General features: G+C 39.8%; 1 protein-coding gene across 1 annotated transcript in view; it reads left to right on the top strand.

The window, feature by feature from the left end:
- Nucleotides 1-4,851: 4,851 nt before the first annotated feature.
- The window catches only part of LOC137669757 (transmembrane 9 superfamily member 2-like), a 32,976-nt gene continuing 17,519 nt past the window's right edge, over nucleotides 4,852-20,308 (top strand). The window contains exons 1-9 of the mRNA XM_068412048.1: nucleotides 4,852-5,040; nucleotides 5,569-5,636; nucleotides 6,939-7,032; nucleotides 8,751-8,878; nucleotides 9,104-9,233; nucleotides 11,499-11,626; nucleotides 14,056-14,167; nucleotides 16,658-16,737; nucleotides 17,667-17,775. Coding sequence (XP_068268149.1) covers nucleotides 4,924-5,040; nucleotides 5,569-5,636; nucleotides 6,939-7,032; nucleotides 8,751-8,878; nucleotides 9,104-9,233; nucleotides 11,499-11,626; nucleotides 14,056-14,167; nucleotides 16,658-16,737; nucleotides 17,667-17,775 — 966 coding nt within the window. The 5' untranslated portion in view covers nucleotides 4,852-4,923. The remainder of the gene's footprint in view (nucleotides 5,041-5,568; nucleotides 5,637-6,938; nucleotides 7,033-8,750; nucleotides 8,879-9,103; nucleotides 9,234-11,498; nucleotides 11,627-14,055; nucleotides 14,168-16,657; nucleotides 16,738-17,666; nucleotides 17,776-20,308) is intronic.

The raw sequence follows: 20,308 nt of genomic DNA, 5'->3' as shown, positions 1-20,308 counted from the left end.
GGCACGGAGCACCCCGTCCTGCCTGCAAAGGGGCGTGAGCCGCGATACATGAGCGCGACTCGATCCTCCCGGCGAGGGAAGGCCACCGCGGGCCACGCTCCCCGCCTGGTCTGCCGGCTCCGGCGCTGGCACGCGCGGCAGCTCCTCGTCCCCCTTCTGAGCGGGGCGCCCGAAGAAGCGGTTTCTTCGCTGCTTCGGAAGCAAAATCACTGGCAATGGCGTCAGTTTAACTTTGGGGAGGTGTCTGTGCGGGAGGTTAACCCCGTTCAGCTCAAACAGCCCCACGGCATTTAATTAGTATAATTAATATATGTACATGTCAATACCCTGTCCTCGGAGACTTAAACTGAAATAAGCGTAGTTTAAAATGAAATATGTTGTTGATAACACGGTTTTGCATTGGTTCAACTAATTATTTTTTTTAATTATATCCCAGGTTCAATTACAAGTATTTTGCTGACTAAACCTTGTAGCTGAAAAGTTAGGAGGAAGTCTGTGTGTACAAAATCGGCTAAATTTTCATAATTTGAATTTGTAGATTATCTAAACTGGTATTAATCAGTCAACAAGGCCTATTTTCGTAGTCACCCAGTCACCACTCACTCTTTTAATTTAAAAACAAAAAATGGATTTTTCTGTTACCTTCTTAAAACTTAAGTGACAAAAACAAACGGTAAGTTGCCTGATTATGTACTCTGTGTGGTTTTTAAACAGGGTAGCTATTTTGCAAGTCTGTCTGTGTCCATTTGGTACCTTATAAAAATTCCAGAAGCACGGTGAACATAGTCACTGAAAACTGGTAGCCAGGACCTGCAACTACCACCCATTCCTACTCCTTAGAGTTGGTTTCTACAAGGTGCAAAAGCTAAGGAATTGCAGGTTCCTTGAACGTTTTAGGATTTCGTATAGCTCCTGACTCATCCTTGGGATGAGGGAACAGTGCCAAGATGTGTCATAGGTAAATTATTTAATACACAGTTCCCATGCTGAAATCCCGCTAGGATTAACCAGAGTATTTAGAACAGAACCTCAAGTGAAGCCCCGATCCCGGGTTTGAGTAACAGTCCCTGCAGGTTCCTGGGGGTTTGCAGTGCTGAGGGGTGTCTGTCAGGTCTGAGGAGCTGGTCTCCAGAGTCATTCCATGTTCCTGTACTGCACCTCCATGAGCTGTGGCAGGTAACCAGGTGGTTTTTCCTAGGGCTTTTCAAAGGGTATCCATGCTGTATGGCAGGCAGTGGTGACGGGTACCTATTCAGGCTCTTGCTTGTACATACCGAGGTCCCTTTCCTTACAGCCACCATAGTGTGCTTCATTGAGAAGTCCCTAGGGCTGGCAGGGCTCCACAGTGAACCTGCTGGGAGCTAAAAAGAAAAAATATGCCACCTTTCCCAACTGTATCCATGGCCCTTCTGACTCCTTCCCACACTATTACTAGTGCCAGCTGCATGGAGGGGTAGGAGGGGATGGTTGGGGTTCACAGAATCACAGAATCAACCAGGTTGGAAGAGACCTCTGGGATCATCGAGTTCAACCGTTGCCCTGACACCACCATGTCAACTAGACCATGGCATTAAGTGCCATGTCCAGTCTTTTCTTAAACACATCCAGAGATGGTGACTCCACCACCTCCCTGGGCAGCCCATTCCAATGTCTAATGACCCTGAGAAGAAATTCTTCCTAATGTCCAACCTGAACCTCCCCTGGCAAAGCTTGAGGCTGTGTCCTCTTGTCCTATCGCTAGTTGCCCAGGAGAAGAGGCCGACTCCCACTTCGCTACTACCCTTCAGGTAGTTGTAGACTGCAATAAGGTCACCTCTGAGCCTCCTCTTCTCCAGGCTAAACAACCCCAGCTCCCTCAGCCGTTCCTCATAGGTCATACCCTCCAGACCCTTCACCATTAGAAACTGGGTAACTAGAAGGTATTTCACAGCTGTCTATTTTTCAAAACCTAAGACTCAGAGTCTATTCTTCAGTTTTCAGTCTCCTCTGTTCATACTGATATTCAACTGCTCTTTGTGTTAGGGAAAGCAGAATGCAACATTGCTTCAGACTACCTTATAGATTTTTGAGAATACAAAAGAAGGTAGTTCTCCAACACTTCTCTAGACTGTAGTACGTACTTAAAGATGATCGCTTTTCCAGCATAGATACTAAGAGTTTCTGGGTGCTCTCTGTGCATGGGAAAAGGGAAAGATGACCTTTGGTAACAAAGTGGGAGGGCACTGCATGTGATAGCGATGCAGTTGGTGAAGGATGGCATAGCTAGATACTCATCCAATTATCATATGAAAAAAAAGGTTCAAATTCTAGTTTCAATACAGAAGAATTTAAACCTCAGAGTCTCCCTGGAATGGATAGTGAAAACTAAAGCGAATCTTAGTACTGTAAGTAACATGCTAAAAATAGTCTCTGTTTAGGTGTGAAGTCTCTGTGCTTCTATGACCTCCAGTAGTGTATTTGCTGACCGCCCCCCAGGTAATTGGAAACATAAGCAAATGCAAACTAAAGTCTCTTTTTCTCCTCTGATTAAGTGAGTAAAATATTTCATTGGTAACTCCAGGCTTCATTTTATTAACATTCTGTTAACAAGTACTGTACATGTAGCTAGATGGGATTAGCATGAATGTAATTACATTTGAAATGGCATTTGAACATAACTGCTGTAATTGTATTAGGGCCAAATTCTTCTATCCTTTGTCCTAAAAGATATCTTCATCAGGCTTCTCATCAAAACCTTAGTTCCTTCTACAGTGCAAACTGGAACAATATTTTACTATATTCCACTACATAGTTTATGTATGGTCTTGCTCCAAGTTCAGTGAGACATCTTTTTCCTAGGGGATTAGAGGATATAAAATTCTTCTAATTCTTCCCTCTCCTATTTTTTTTTCCTCTTTGTAAGGTTGGATTTTTGTAGAAAAATTACAGAAACCTTCAGGGAACAAACCGCAGTCTGAATGGAAACTAATCCTTCTTATGCTTCATGCAGTGAGAAGTTCAAGGCTGAAGAGCCATGACAGTTTCTTTTGCAAATGATCTCTCAACTTAGACAGTTGCTATCTAAGTAGCATAGATATACTTGCCCTTGCATTATCACAGCTTAGAAAGTTTTCCTTATGTTTTTAAAAGTGGAAGAAATGTGATTAATTATGTTACTTACAAACCTGCATACATACAAGGAAAATCATTGCTTCATGCCTTTTCACCAATAACCATAAAAATGAGCCCAGTAGATGGGAGAGGTGGACAACATTCCAGGAGGGTAATATTTTATGATTTTTTTGGTAGCTTTCACCTAAAATGTCACTCTTGAGTGGATCTTATGATGTTTAACAATGTAGTTGAATTTACACTACAAACCTGTTCATACAGAGGGCAGTACTTTGGATCTCCCTTGTACCACGCTGTGTATTTTCATCAAACATATTGGCCTTTTACCAAGTTCATCATACTTTGGGTTTAAACTGGATAAAGGGTTCAAGAGAGCTGGGGGATGAGGACTAATGAATACATAAATAATCTGACCACATAAGAGTATTCAGAATGAATAAAAAAAGGAATGTAATTCCCTCTAGGTATATGGTAAAAAACTAATAACTGAAAAGATCAGTTTAATATTTTAATGACAAAGAGCAATTTTCTAGGCAGCTGTCAGTTGACAGGTATTTGTAGAAATTCAGCATTTTTCCTCTCTAAAACTCAGATTAGAGTGGATGAGAGCAGCACAAAACAATTGTTTCTAGCACTGACTTTGTCAACCATTTTGTAACTGGAACTGCATGATGTGCTTCTTGCAAATCACCTATTTGGGATCTAATTGTATTTCAGTTTAGCAATACAAGGTGGATCACAGGTCCCTAAGACGTACCTGGAGCTGCCTGAAATGACAACTCAAATTTTCCAGGCTCAGCTGAAAAGACACAAGATAAGCAATTATTATGGACCTTTTATTCGTTCTCCTTTTGCCTGGTGCTGTCCTACAGCAAGGGCAACTCACTACTGATTGACGAGTTGGGTAAAATTGTTGGACATGGAGGTTTTGCAAGGGTAATGCAAACGTAATGTCACAGGTTGGAAACCAGAGCGGCAACAGTTTGCTTAAACGGGAAATACAGAGAGGAAGATGGAGGTGGTGTCTACCTGGTAGTGACAGCAATGCCTTTAGCGCAACGTCTTAGACAGCACTGAGTATCTGTCTTGCTATGGTAGCATGGAGCTTGGCTTGCAGCCATCACTTGTACTTACCCTGCTTCTCGGACAGGTTTTGTAGCTGTCCCTGAGCACTGCTCCTGCCGTTGCCACCTGAATGAGTGAGCCTGGAGCTTGGCATCACGTTTGTGGCACCGCTGTGGCTATGTTGTGGTAGCAAGGAGCTGCGGGACACCACAAGCTGGTGTGCATCCCACTGTCGTTGGCTCCAAACATCACAAGCTGCTGAACCAGACATCAAAAAATCATCAAATATAATTCTTAAAAGTCACAGCGTTGCAGATAAAGGTTGCAGTACAAAATCTTGGATTTCCACCCCTAATTTCTGAGTTGGTAAAATCTAATTTAAGCCACCATCTGCTGGTGTCTAGAACCTGAGAAGAGGTTCTGCTACTAGTCACCACAGGGGACTTTGGGGAAAAAGGACTGAGGTGAGCGTGGAATGCAAGGAGAAAGGAAACCACCTCCCCACCGAGAGGGAGGCAACAGCCCGCCCGAACGTCCCGGAGCCAACAGCCGCCGTGAGGGGAACTGCCGCCGCGCCTCAGGGCGCCCTGCCTCAAGATGGCGCCCGCCGCCTCACCTCCTCACCGCGCAGGCGCCGCGGCCCCAACGCGTTGTGACGCAGCCGCTCCCGGCCTCCGCAAGGCGCTGGCCGGGGCAGTCGGGGCTGCCGCCGCGGCTCATGGTGCCTTCGCCCCTTCAGGGTGGAAGATGAGGCTGCTGGCGGCCAGTCTCTTGTTGGTGGCACCTCTCTGCGCTGCCTTCTACCTGCCCGGCTTGGCGCCTGTCAGCTTCTGTGAGGAGGGCGAGGAGAGCGAGGGCTGCAAGGTGAGAGCCCTCACGGGAGGGCCCGACACGGGCGGTCCCCCCCCCATCGCCGCGGAAGCCCCGAGCAAGCAACAAGCGAGCAACAGCAAGCCCCGCTCGGGGTTTCCGCGGCGAGGGGGGAGGACCCCCGAGTATCGGGCCCCGGGCGGTCTCCCTCGGGCGGCAACCTTTGCTCTAGGAAGCCAACCACCTCCAGTTCCCTTTCCCTTAGCGCACCCGGTGTTTTTATTATGGCGAAAACCTCCTTTTTTCCCGCTGAACTCCCCAGTCAGCACGCCGGTGCTTCCTTCCTTGTTGCCGCCTCCTGTGGCGGCGGCGCTGCCGGGGGAGGGCGGCTCCGGCGTGGCCCAGCGCCGCGGCGGCGGCCGGGGCCTGTCAGAAGTCTGTGGTAACTCCGGCGTGGGATGGCGAGCTCGAAACTTGTAACGGCTCTTGCCAGCTGGCGATGCGTTTCGTGTCGGCCACGCATTTGCTTTTGCAAGTCTCTGTTTTCATACTTTATCCCCGCTCTGTCCTTCCCTGTTTCAGTCGCTAATCGAGCTCTTCGTGAACAGACTGGACTCGGTTGAATCGGTTCTGCCATACGAGTATGATGCGTAAGTACATCGCAACAGGCTTCCAGAAGCGTTTGGAAAGCCTGTTTTCTGTTCTCAGTGCAGTGATGCAATTCCTGATAGAGTACGCTGTGTTTTGGGTGTAGGGATGGAAGAGTAAATCCAGTGCTGAGTAGCAGGAATGGTATACAAGAGGGTGGAAAGAATGAAGGCCACACCTGTGCCTCCTGACCATCCTCTGTTACTGTTAGAGACAAGGCTGCTGGGTTTCGAATGGCTGCGTATTTTTGAGCTGGGTACTCAGCTGGTGTTGACCGTTTGATCCGTTTTAAAGTTCTTACTGTTAGTCAAATCTAGGAAGACAGGAGCTTTGTGTTCCTTGTTTCTGGCAACTAAAAGAAATTGGAAGAAGAGTCATTGTTATTTTTCCTTTTTCCACCAAAGCTCTGTATCCAGTTCCTGTTTTTTTTTTTTTTTTTATTTTTATTCTTGTCTGTGAAAACTTTTTGCAGATATTTATACGCCTACTAAGCAATGGTACAGAACATAATTTGCAGTCTTGCTGTTGGGCATACAGAAAAGAGAAACATGCTGGTGTTGTAGGTCTTATCCTGTGTAGTACAACAGTAGCAGCAAGACCAGAGACTAGCTTGAAAAGTCCACAGTGTCTCTGTTTGCATTAAACTTTGTGGAAGCCAATTAATTTAGGACCACTTGTTGGGGAAAAGCACTTATTCACCAAATATAAGTGATTTTTTTTTCATAACCTACTGCTACTCGTGTTTGAATAATGAAGATCCGGAATGGTTACATTCTCTTTCCCATATTCAGCTGTTTCAAACCATGTCTAGTTGAAAAGAATTGGTAAATGGCATTTGGCAGTGTGGCACATTAATATTAAAGCACTTCCCTTCTTTGGAACACGTTTCACATTAAATACTATTTGTAAAGGCTCCTTTAAGGAAGGGGTGTAGTTATTGTTCTGAAGCTTTTTTTGCAAGAGAAATGAACAGTCTGTGGCATAGTCTCTTTTTCCTAATATGAAACATTCTATTGTTTGTTTAAATTGCCATTTGAAAAGGGTACTTGGACTAAGCATCATTAAATATACTTCAGCTGTGATATATCTTGGTTGAAATAGACATCAAAATACAAATACTCCTAGATAATAGATGCCAAATTTCTTTGTAAAGGCACTCAAATTTTTATGAACAGTGGCTGACCAACAAAAAGAAGCATGAAAACTGCCATGTTAAGGACATAACTTAAGAAATTGTTTTAGGCTGATACCTACAGTTATATGTCAACTAAAAATTAAACGTAATCTTTTCCACTTTTTCCCAGTTTTGACTTCTGTCAAGATACAGAAGAGAAAAGACCATCAGAAAATCTTGGACAAGTGCTGTTTGGGGAGAGAATAGCATCATCTCCGTATAAGGTTATTTTATACCTTGAAGTTGATCCTGTTTAGATTTGATAGCTGTTATTCTGATGGCTCTAATCTATAAACATAGCTGAAGATTTGATGATTGTGTGATTATTTTTATTATTTTTTTAAATATAAGCTTTGTACTGTTTATGTCATAAAAACAATACCTCTCCCACCCCAAAGGCATCTTAGGGTGGCTAATTAAAGTTGGGAGGCTGAGCCAGTAATCACTCTTCTTTCCTGTTCCTCTGTGATAGAGAAGTCCAGAAACTGTATTTTAAGCAGTTCTTTAACAGTTGGGTGTGTAGTGTGTAAGGTGATCTGAAATCAGTTTTTCAAATGTGATATTGGAGGCTGTAAACTGGTCATTCAGGAACTGTTTCATATACTTGGTTGTACTATTGGGCAACTTCCAGAGTGGGAAGGGGAAGCCAAGTTGGGGCTCACTTCCAGCTTTTCCCTGCTTGTACAGACTTAACATCTGTTGTCTGAAAACAAATTTTTCATTGTTGATGCGTGTCGCTTGAAATCTTCTGTAAAATAAATGTATGGAAGTATTTTGTAGGTTAGGTATGTAGCATTTTTCTGTCTTGTGCTCTTGAATTAGCAATGACCACATGTAGCATCTCTAAAATGCTGTCCAATCAATTTGGGAAAATTATTGGCAGTAAAGGAGATGTGGTCAAACACTGACTCTTAGTGCTTGAAAGCTGTATACTGTTCAAGTGCAGCTTCTGGAGTGGGATTTGCTGGTGAAACTGAGAACTGGGCTATGTTTGTGTGTGAGGCTTGCTAGATAATCTCAATCCCTGTGAGAAAAAGAGGCAGGAGAGTTTCTGAGTCTACTGCTGTGCAGTCATTAGGGACCTAGTCACATCTTTTCATAGGACTGTTAAAAAGGTGATGCCTCCTCCCTTGTGTAAACTGCTGCTAAAAGTCTCTTTTTCTTTGACTGTCTGAGCTAATGTAATTTTAAGTCTTATGACTACTGGGCACAAGAAGCTTTTAAATATGTAGCATGATGGATGATTTGGGCTGGATACCCATTGAATAGATTAAGTATTATAACAATTACTTGTTTGAAATGGCTGTGCGCTACAGTAATTAAAAAATGCTGTTATTGGTTAGCACTTAGGCCTTGATAATGTTAGAATATTCAGTCATGTTTTAGGTATGTTGGCTCACTAACAGGTAAATCCTAACTGGGTTAGAATACAAGTTTGATGTACAAATGTTGAGCACGTTCATGTTAGGTGGTGTTGGCACTCAAAGCGTAGATGCTGTGCAAGTTGTTGCATTTTTGGCAGCCTTGCCTAATAACTTAGCCATCATGGGGAAATGCAGCTAAAATTAGCATGAAACATTCAAAAAGGGTGTAGTTAAAAGTCTGGTTTAGCAGATGATTCAATTACCAAAATAAACCAAACTGGTAAAAGAAAAAACAATAACTTTTCTACTAATTTTCAAATTTCAGTCCTCCAGGTTTATCTGGAGGTAGTTTATCTGAGCTATTGAAGAGATTTTTAGCAATGTGAAAGGGGATTGCTGTTGCTGGATATACATAAATCTTGACATTTAAATTAAAGCTCTTCTATGGGAAATCCTGGCTTTAGAAACTTTTTATAGCAAGGAAGTTAAGTATCTCAAAAAAGCTTTACATGAAAAAAAGACTCTCAAAGATTTTTGAAGCAAAACTGAAGTTACTCTTTTTGTGTGCTTTTTAACAGTTCACTTTTAAAAAGCAAGAAACATGCAAGAAGGTTTGTACAAGGTCATATGACCCAGGAAACAGTGCTGATAAAAGCAAACTGGCTTTTCTGAAGAAAGGAATGCAGTTGAATTATCAGCATCACTGGTAAGCTTAGATGTGTGCTTGAGGCTGGGATTTTTTTTTGCTGGCTTTTTACATTGTTATCTGTGTTCTAAGTGGTTGCTTTCTTCCTTCTATGCGATAGTTATCCTCTCCTGTGCATCTTGTGGGCCCTACTGAAAACTATGTGCATTACATGAATGTTAAATGTCAATGTGAAATAAGGTGCATCCCTTTCTGAGGACGTGTTCTTTGATGATTTCTGTCTAGGATTATTGATAACATGCCTGTAACGTGGTGCTATGATGTGGAAGATGGACAAAAATACTGTAATCCAGGATTTCCAATAGGATGTTTTGTCACTCCAGATGGTAGAGTTAAAGATGCTTGTGTTATAAATGTAAGTGGTGGAACTTTTTTCATTAGTATAGCAGATGTAATTTCATTTACAGTTTTATTTTTAAGCTTTCTTTTCCTGAGAAAGAACAGATACCTTTGTAAACGTGGTTAATGTTCAGAACGTGGGCATTGTCAAAGCCGAATGCTGCTTCTGTATGCAGTGTCTCACTGATACAATTGTAAAAAAAAAAAAAATTTTCATATAGATCTTTTGACCAATATAGATAAAGCTGTAAAACAACTGTATTACTGTCTAAAAGCCTTAGAAAATTGAGGTTTTGTTCTGAAATTTCATGTGTATCCATCCTTATAGCTATTCATTCTTTGTCCATATCATATTTGTGTGCAAGACCTTCCTGCATTGATTTCAGATAGGAGCTTTCTAGTGAAGACCTAGAAATGAGCGCCGTGTTCTAGTTGCAGAAGTTACGTCTAGCACAGTTTACAAGTTAAATGTGTCAGGATTTTCCCAGATGGCTGGATGATAACAAACACAGCTGTGACAGAGAAAGAATTATATTGACAACAATTTGAAATGTGTCAGTGATCTTGGGAGTTTCGTGGTGAAATGTTACAGTTACAGACAATAGTGATACAGTTTTATCTTTCCTGGGGTGAGGGACCACACTCCTCTCAGTGAGAAGAGAGCTCTCTGCTATGACTGCGCTGCCACATGACTTACTGCTTGTATGCAGTGCAGTCAATTTATTTGTATTCTGCAGGCCTGATGCTTCTTGGAGGTGATACATTTATCATGCACGTTCAGTTTACTGTGGCTACACTCAGCTTCCAACTCTATTACTCCTCAGGCTCCCTAAACTATTGAAAATGGTCTGTGAATTGAGTAACCTCTTCTAGTTAGGTGTTCATTACTTTGTATGTGAGGTAGTTTTTATGTTAAATTGATGCTGGGGTGTGTTGTGTTGGAAGCTATCTGATACATAGAAAACAGTTGTAGCAAATCAGCAACTTGGATGAAAAGTTTGTTTAGAGAGGGGCCTTCGTACATAGGCAGCAGTGATTGAATTTTCTAGTGAGTGCTCAGGGAGCTTGTATTGTGTATCCATGAAGTGCTGTGCAAATCGTGTGTGCTAGCTGTGGTGTGGATGCTCTCCCAGTGTAGCTGTCATACCCAGTGTCGATTTTAGTCTGTAGATTCTAATTGCGATGAGGTTGTTGCATGGCATAGCGCTAGAGGGGCGATTGTTACATGGGCAAATAAGAATCTAACACCATGGGTATGACTAATCCCTGGGCTGAGTTGGGGAATGTCATCCTCTTTTAGAAGTATACTCAAATACCTATTCCAGCAGACATAATTATCTCTTTAAAAATTGGGGCAGGAAAGGGGTTGTTGCCATGCAATGGCACAGCTACAGTTCATCCTCGCATTTATGCAGCTGATTGCTTCAACGGCTACTTTGGAAACGGAGGAAACAGGTACCTAAAGATGGGGTTATAGTATGACACAGTTGTAATTCTAGTCTTCTCCCAATGGGAATCTTGATCATAGTGAAAGAAGAGGAATCCAGGTAAATTTAATGCAAGACATGTTCCTATTTTGCTGGGAGGGGGCAGGGAACAGAATTTGTATGGCAATTGGAAAATGGCTAATGTACACCATAAATAAATGAATTTTTTTACTTAGAAACTGAACTAGCAGTCTGTCATCCTAGTTCCGTAATTCAAATTAAAGTTTTTTAAACAATGACAGTGTTGAGGAGAAGAGGAAATCCAGGTCAACTTAGTTGACTCTGGTATCATCTGAGCTTTATATAGTTTTTTTGTAATTCCAAATTCTGAAAGGATAAGGATGACAAAGCAGAATAGCTACTGAAAGTGAAAGGTAGTTTTTTGAAGCAGAACCTGGTTTGTAAGCTTTGGTAGCTGGAGTATCTCAGGAAGACTGGGGAGGGGAGAAATGATGAATCTGAATTATTTGTGCCTTGAATAAATACAACTTTAAACTTATTTTGGCAGCTAGTTGCGGTAAATACAAAAATGGTGCCAAATACGTTTAAATTTTACTAGTAACAGGGACGTAATACTTTATTATGTGGGTTGTATTTATATAATACATTATAATATATAGAAAAATATGTAAACATTTTATACAAGTATAGTTAAAAAAAAAAACCCTGAAGGTTGAAGTATTTCCCCTTCTTTCTCACTCCTTCATTGGACAGTAGCCTCATTTTAAAGTTCTTGACTGCTTGCGCCCTCTCCTGTTGGAGAAGTTTCTCAATCTCTTGATGATATTTTGTAGTCAGAGTTTAACAAGAAGAACACTTTCTACCTCTTCAACCACGTTGACATAACAATCATGTACCATAGCGGGAAGGATGAAAACTGGCCCGGTGCGAGACTGGTGATGGCAAGACTGAGACCACAAAGGTAATTGTGCATTAAAGCAGCAAGTTCTAGTACTAGGGAGTCCTAACAGTACTTGCAAACTTAGAAATGATAATTGGTGTCAATAAGTTCTGAGGAACTGGTCATTCTGTCTTCCGATAAAGCTTTCAGTATATTGGTTCATGGCTGGAACTATATTTACAAAGAGCAGTTCCACAACTGTAAATGTCATTTAACTTTGCTTTTAAAATGTTCCCCAAAGTCCCTCCTGATGGAAAAACTGCTCATGCAGACTCTTAGAACCTGACACAAACAATAGCAGCTTTCTCATGTTCTTATTGATCGCATCTGTCTGTGCATTACTTTCTTTTAAAAGACATGTTTTCAGATAACACTGAGAAGCATCCTTTACCTGAGTGACAGTTTCCCCTGTCATCTCTCTTACTGTTGCTGCATTGCCTCCCAAATGTACTTTGTGTGAATGTGCAGTATTTGTACAGGTGTACTTTTTCCTGTGTTAGTTTGGATACTGAGGTATAGGTGAAATATCAAGTTAGTAGTGGTATTCAGAACAGCAGAAGCTGATGACTAATTTTCTAAGAAGATTGACTTATTTTCTTAAGCAGTAGCTTCTTGGTTTCTATATTGACCGGGGAGGAGGTACAGCAATTCAGATGTCAGAAACAGACTGAAGCGATTACTTCGGGCTCTTGTCAGTCTGTTCATGCACAGTTCATACTTGCCTATATTTGAAAACTGCAGTCTGTTTATAAAATTTCAAAGTAAGTTGCTTTTTTTTAGCTAAACTCTTCTCTCTTTTCTAGAGAAATTAAGTACATTCTTAAATTATGCTACCAGTTTCTCAAGTCATACAGACGTTCTGTTGCAGTACACCGGCTATGCAAGTTTATTCCTTCTATTTACATCTGCTCTGAGGTGGTGACAAGAAGATTCTACCAACCTTTTCCCTTTTTGATTAACACTTTGTATCAGTTGCATCCTGAATGGTTGAAAAATGAGAATTTGTCTTTTCACCAGGAACGCAGACCACAAGAGGGCACAATTAGGTTGCACATAACCTCAATTTTGTCATTCTGTGACCTGGTGTTTCGCTTGGTGCTTTGCTTCAACCTTGAAGCTCTCCTGATGGGAAGTGTTTGTGGTTGGAGCACCTGAGGCCTCTCATGGAAGTTTTTTTTATTATCTTGTGGCTTGACTTAGTTGTTGACACATAATAATACATACAAGGTAGAATTGTTTATCTAAATTGGATAAATACAACTTGCCCAAGAGGGTGTGAGAGGAAAGCTGTTTTCCAGTGTTAGAAGAGGCTCACAGGAGTGAGTGCAAGCAAACCTTAACGTTTCTTTGACTTTGTGCTTCTATAGCTGCAGTATCTCTAAGGTACTGAAGAGAAGGGTTTGCGTACTTGGACTTCAGAATGTTATTCTGAGTTGTTCTGTATTTTTCAGAGTACACAAGACTGACGAGAGGTTGAATTAGACCACTTGTATAGGAATGGAAAATGGAAAGGTCCCCACAGACATTTCTTTTGCCCCAGTGTAAAAAAAGTAATGGTAATTAAAAAAAGAAAAAAGACATTCCCAAATCCACCAAAATAAAATAAAATAAACACCGTTCTTCCTGTGAAACTTGAGGGAAGGTGAGAACCTGTGGGAGACTTAAGAAATTCTCTGTCTTCCTTACTGACAAGACACACTGAGATTAAGTCCCTCACCAGTAATGCAGTCTTGTAAAAATGTGAAGGGGAGGTATGATGGCAGAGAAGAGGTATTTTGTGTTAAAACTTACCATCTTGCCAGGTAGAGATCTCCAGACTTTGCAGCCTGGTTAACCAAGCAGCATTTTAGCTTAGGACTAGAACTTTGTTCGGATCATGGCAGAAAAGGGGGTAGGATGAAACCACATCTCATGACCTTTCAGAGGTCTGCGGTTCTCGTCTCCCATGTGCTTAGCAAACAACTTTACCTATAAAGTTCTCAGATGCCTAGAAGTGTGAACAGATATTAACTGAATGTAGGATAGTGATCCAAATCCCTAGGAGGTTTTTAGCTCTCACCACGATTGCTTGTGAGAGCTAGTGTTCAGTTCTGGTGTGGCGTTAAGGTTGTTACAGAAATTCTGAATAATGATATCTAATTATATACATGATTTTATTTTTCTCATGTTCTCTCTAGCTGCAAACATAAATATTAATAAAAATATATTAAGATCTTCGACCTGTGTTGGTAGAAGAACAGAAAAGCAGGTTCTTAAAGAAGTTGAATAGCTGGTACAAAATGATATAGACAGCTCTCCTTGTTTTTGTGTGGTTTTTTTTTGTTGTGTTTTTTTTTTTGTTGTTTTTGTTTTTAAATAAAAGAGTGTTGTAATTACCTTAGAGAAGAATTAGTGAAAATTCATCCTGCAGGGCACATGTAATTTTATTTAACATTTTTTTCCCCCCTTAGCTACAAACATACAGATGAGAACAACTTAAGCTGTGAAGGTCCGCCTATGGAGATTCCTGGAGAATTCACCAATAAACTGAATTTGATCTACACTTACTCTGTGACGTTTGAAGTAAGTATTGAATCTGTTACGTGAATATGTAATTCCCCAAAAAGAATGAAATCAAAACAGCTGGATAATTTGCTAATAGCCATAACTGGATTAAAGCAGTGTAAATTCCATAAGGATGGTCTTGTGAAGGAGTTTTCCCGAAACCTGTTACTTTTCCATTACTGTAGTTTAAATGACATTTGGAAGGTATAAATAAAGATTTTTTTTTTTTTTTTTCCCTGTTTTGTTACTAATAGAAAGTAGTAGATTGAATGCAGGAGTTGTCTTCCTTGAGGTATTCTCTGTTTTCAGAGTTCAGTCAGGGTACTGAGAGTTTCATGTTGAAGAAATGTTTATATTATATTTGGAGATGCTTTTGTGTTAAATGTTCATTTTTTTTAGCATATTGTAAAGCTGTTTTTTCCAGTGAAGTTGCAGGTTTTCTCTCATTTTATATTGCTTTTATTTTATTCACTAGCTCTTTTTTGAGTAGGTGGCCATTTATCTTTTAGAGTTAATACTCTAACGTTTACTAATACTCTAATGCTTTATTCAGCCTGTCAGACAGGAGGAAATTAGGCTTTCTTGCAACTGGGTCTTTACCCCAGCATGGAAAGTGAGCCTTCTGTGGGGGTGAGAATAATTTGATTTAAGCTACTTCAAACCTTGGTACCTTGGTTCCAGTCTGTCCTGAAAGCATGGTGGTTTTTCTGGTGTTAAGACACCAGCCTCTGAGGATTTGGCTTGAGACTTCCAGCTTATTTTGTATAGGCAGTCAAGCAGCCATCATATGGCAACAGCTTTCATTCTACCAAATTGAATTTGATGTGAACCAGTGACCTTGAGGTGCAAGGCTCTGTATCCTGTTACTTTTCCCTTGAGACACCCAATCTTCCTTAGGCTCTCTAATTTTACTACATGAATAAGCCTCCTGTCTATTAACATTTGTGTTTAAATCTTGATGATAAATTGCAATTTAGAATTGCAGTGTGAACTTTGTCCTCTTACTTGTGCAATGTGCTATGCATTTAGGCTACCTACTCCCTTTTTCTCAGGAGTGGAGCAGGTGAGGCTTAGCTGCCATGGGTTCAGACCCTTCTAGCAGATGACACTCGTCACATCTCAGTTGCCAGGCTCTTCAAAACTGCTTATTTTCTTTGTTAAATATTAGCCTTGATTTGAAATAATACCTGATATGTTTTACTTTTTATCAGTAATTTCAAAAGAACTTAAAAGAGGAGTATTTATCGGTGAAAAGTATTTTTAAATAGGAGAACATTAGTTTCAGTAAGCTTGAATACGTAAACCAGTAAAATGCGTAACTGTTTTATGGTGCTTTCTAATATGGCAGCTGCCTTCTGCTGAGAAAGCCATGGTGTCTGCTTTAATTCATTGAAATGGGCAAGGTATTTAGCTCTGTGTATGTGAAACGTATACATGATCATGCCTCTAATGTTTAATACACAAGTGTACAAAAATGTAAGCATGTGAGTAGTTTCATAGTCAAGTAACAAACTTTGGAACCACACTTCTGAAACTCTGACCCAACTAGCTGTGAACTACTGATCAATTACTGATTGGGCTGATAAAGACCAACTTAAGGCAATTTCAGTCACCTTGTTGTGTTGGTGTAGTTCTTCATTGTTACATGTGCTTGATCCAGAACGTGAATCAGAACTTAAAAATTCTAGGCTGGAGACGTAGTCTAAATTTTGAAAATTAACTGTACAAACTTCCCACCTGGTGAATAACTGAAGAAGTTCAGCAGAACTTCATGCCAGCCGGGATATAGAATTTGGTAGTAGGACAGCAGACGTACATTGCATGAGACAAGCTGTAGAGGACAAGGCTTGGGGGTCAGAAAGAATCATCACTTGCCCAGCTCTCACATAAAGCGTTTACAGGAGGACATAGAAGAGAATGGAAGCATCTTTCAAGGGTGAAAGTTGCTGGATGATTTCTTCTTAAATCCTTCACAGGGTTGTCTGGAAATGAAAGTTGTCTGCCAGGAAACAAAGTGGAGAATAGTCTGTATCAGACATCATTATGGCAGGGAGCGAGGAAGCCTGTGCTAAATACATTAAAGAAGATGAAAGAGAAAAATTCCAGGGGAAACTAGAAACATAGAGTATGTTTAGCAAAGTTGACATTTCAAGATCAGTGTGCTATGCTGGGAGTATCTTCCAGTGATGGCATGATTGTTTTTCAGCATGCATTTGGGAGCTGCAGGCAGCTACATAACGAATCATGGAATGATGAGGCTTAGTGAAGCCTCAGTTGAAGGTAGAAGTCGTGGATAGGAGATTTCAATAAACAAGATATTCTTTGAGAGGCTCAAGAGATAAAAAGAATTAATGCACGAGGGAGGTCTAACATCCAAGATTGATACCAAGCTTAGATATTAGTGTGGAATGGAAGGTTTGTGGAAGAGACTTGATGTACTTATTCCTCCTCAGAGACTACAACAAACTTGTACTTGTTTCTATTAATTGCTATTTAATTTCTTTATAGGAAAAGAATAATATTAAGTGGGCTTCCAGATGGGACTACATTTTGGAGTCCATGCCACATACAAACATCCAGTGGTTTAGGTAAGATTTGCATTTATTCAGTGAATAACTTTGCAGGGGAGCACAAAGATTTCTTATTTGTGCTTCTAGGGATATACAACTTCTGCTGTGGTAGAACAAGGTCTGTTAGTTTTCAGGCAAGAAAACTTTCTTGTTTTCATATGTGAAGTAACTTTTAACAGTCCTCCATCTCTTGGGAGCAACTGTAGTACTGCATTTCACCACTGGTGTCTAAAAGGAAAGCAGCTTCCATCGTTTTACTTTATCTCCATTCTGTAGAACTTTTGAGCTGTTGCTGATCTGCAGTGTTCTTATTGTTACTGTCTGGCTTTCTCTAACTGCCAAGTGAGAGGTACATGTGTGTACTGCATGTTTTGTACTCAGCAGCTGCTTACAGTAAGAAGAGGGCTTTTTTATGAGTAAAAGATGTATATGAAAAACTCTTATTTCCCTCTGTACCATGCAAATGATATCAAGTAAGTATATAATATATGTTGAAATGTTAATGTTCTGCAATATGAAGTGTTTGAAAAGGCTAATCTGATTAAATATGTCTCTACAAAATATTAAACGGCATGATGTGGATTTCATTGGTTGGTAGATGTAAAATCTACTTGACAAAGTCTGCTTTAAGAGCTGTAGCTGTTTCACTAGGGAAATTACTTCTGACCTATATGAGGAGGAGAATAAAAGCGATATATAACTGTCTTGAGAATTAACTATATCATGAAATACTATTCTTCTTTCTTCTGTCTCCTAAGAAATCATAAAGGTACACAATTTAAAACAATTTATCTTCTCTGGGTGGAAAAATACTAAAAGGTCTGAATGACTTAAACTCCAAATAGCTAAGGCTGTTCCTCAGACTTGAGCTGTACATGTGGTATTGGAGGGCATGCCCTCAAACCTGAATAAGTGGATTGAAAGTTTGACTTTTTCTTTATCTACAGTATAATGAATTCCCTCGTAATTGTTCTCTTCTTATCTGGCATGGTGGCTATGATCATTCTGAGGACTCTTCATAAAGATATTGCAAGATACAACCAGATTGACTCTTCTGTGAGTAAGATTTACAGCTTTTACATGAGCACGTTTTTCTGGTGGTAGTTATGTCTTTCACTTAGTTTGGAATACAATCTAAAGAGATGTATCACTACAAAGAATTTGATACATGGTAACATATCTGTGATTTAAAAATAGCTTTATTGCTATTTCATCTTTTCTAACAGGAATACATGTTAGAATGTATCACATCTGCCCAGGAGTACATGGGCAGATGTGACAGTCTTACTTTTCCAGCATCATTTGATGAGCTTGTAATATGCAAGGACAGACTTCAGGGTTTAGAAGTATGTGGAGTGATTCACAGAAACTTCATAAAGCAAAGTATTTTTTAAAAAAACTGTATCAGGTTATTATTGCAAAAGGGATCAAAAATTAAACCAACCGCTAATAATGGAGTGAAATTAGTGTGAGGATCAGTAGTTGTCTTGCTAGATGTTGTGGGACAGGTTCTGATTATCATGGACTAATACAAATTGATGTTGCCTTTTGTCTGTGGCTAGAAAGTATGGTAGAATCACATACTTTGTCTCCAGTTAGGAGATCGTAATATTGCAGTTCATGTACAACACAACTTCTGATCTCTGGCTGTGTGAGAACTACTTGGTGCGTGTGTAAATGATACTTGTATTTAAAAAAAAAAAAAAAATCAATTCTCCTGGTGATCACTGTGTCAAACTGAGCCTGGTTTGTCTGACTTAACGTGGTGACTGAAGCTTGTTGCCATCTGACTGAACCAGTCGCAAGTTCTTTTGAAATATGTACTCTTTAGAATGGGAAAGGGGCAGGTCCCTGTAGTGGCTTTCTGCCTTGGTGGAAGAGAATATAAATGATTGTGAGTTAAAAAGACTTGACCAGTAGACTGTGAGTGAAAGGCTGAGTAAAAATTACTCTTTTGCATTGGTGAAAGTGGTATCTGCAAGTCAAAGATGAGAAATAATGTCAGATACTACAAAGGTTTGAATTTTCACTGTTGTTGCTGTCTATTTGGATAAAGAAATACTTTAAAATGCACAAAAATGTTTCATATTGAAACTAAAACATCTGAAAGTACTTTTATTCTTTGTGTTTTTGATATTAAATATCTTTTGTTAATGCAAATCCAGATAGTAATTAAAGTGGAAGAATTTTCCCACATCCTTTAACTGATCGTTTTTGTGAAGCTCCTGTTTGATCTCTCAATTAAATTATGTTCAGTATCTTATGCTGTGTTGTCTTTATTAGTTGGTCATTCATAATGTGATAGAGAGCAAGACTTGTAGAAGCTTGATTAGTTTTTACGGATAACGGCAGGGGTAGGTGTGACTTTCAAAAAAAACCACACGTTTTTATTTTCTTGCCAGTTGCAAGAGACTTAAAGATCTGTTGCAGTTCAAGGAGCTGATTAAAAAAGGTGTGAAATAGTTGTGCAAAAGAGGACCTGGGCTGAGGAAGCTGCAATGAAGCAAATTAGTGTCTCTCACTTAGGGAATGCTGGTGGTTCTACTTGGAAAGAGATAGATGCACAAGCCAGTGACTGTGGTCTTAGTATGCGCGTTTAACGTGCAGCTAATGCCAACTGGCTTTTAGTGTGATGTAGATTTAGTGAGACATACATTAATGAAATGTTTAGAAATCATTAGATTACTTTTAGGGTCTTACGACTGAGAAAACATCCCTGAACTGAACTTAAGAGAATTCATGTCAGTATCTTTTCAACAGTGAGAGGTAAAACTTGTCCTCTTTTTTAAAATCTCTTTCATCATGACTACTTGAGTGTAGGGGACTTAAATTGTTGTTAGAATATTTTGAGAACTAGGATAAATGAATGGATAAGGTGAGGATTACTGCACTTTTTAAAAAATTACAGTAATTTTTAGCATATTGGTCAAGGTTCAAAAGTATCTTTTTAGACTTTCCTCAAATATTTTTTTGTAACTACAAAGTGTAGCTTCCTGCTTGGATTAGTTGTACAATTCTTATCCTCATCTTTGAACGGTAAAGGTTAGCAATACAAAATACTGCTGAATTCTTTTAAACAGAAGTCTGGAAAATACTGACCCATAGCTAACTGGCCTGTAATGGAAGAGTTTTATGAAAAATCGAGCTTTGAGATGAACGCTCTGGCCCATAGTCCCATATAAAATAAATCGAGGGTCTCAATCTGGCAAGCTTGGTTTCTCTTTATTTTTCTTAAACCAAGATATTTACCATGTAGCTATATATTTTAAAGTTTGTATTAAAACCAGAGGGTGTCTTTTGAGTGCATTTGCCAGATTAGGTGTTGATAAGAACTCTAATACCAGCCATTCCAAATTTGTACAACGTTTTCCTTGTTCTGTCAGGATCTAAAGTACTAAGCATTTATTTCTGCTTAGTGTTTACCATTTTGAAACAGATAAAGATTTGCTTCAGATGGTAACCTTTTAAATTCTTTCATTCCTTATTTACAACTACCTGGGAAAAAGTCTTTCTTCTGTCTTACCTCAACAACTTTCTCATAATCTGAACTTGAACTAATTGTGATGACTTATAGGAAATTGTGGGCTTT

The sequence above is a fragment of the Nyctibius grandis genome, chromosome 13 (assembly GCF_013368605.1).
Source record: "Nyctibius grandis isolate bNycGra1 chromosome 13, bNycGra1.pri, whole genome shotgun sequence".
Classification (NCBI taxonomy): Eukaryota; Metazoa; Chordata; class Aves; order Nyctibiiformes; family Nyctibiidae; genus Nyctibius; species Nyctibius grandis.
This window is presented reverse-complemented; position numbering and strand designations above follow the sequence as displayed.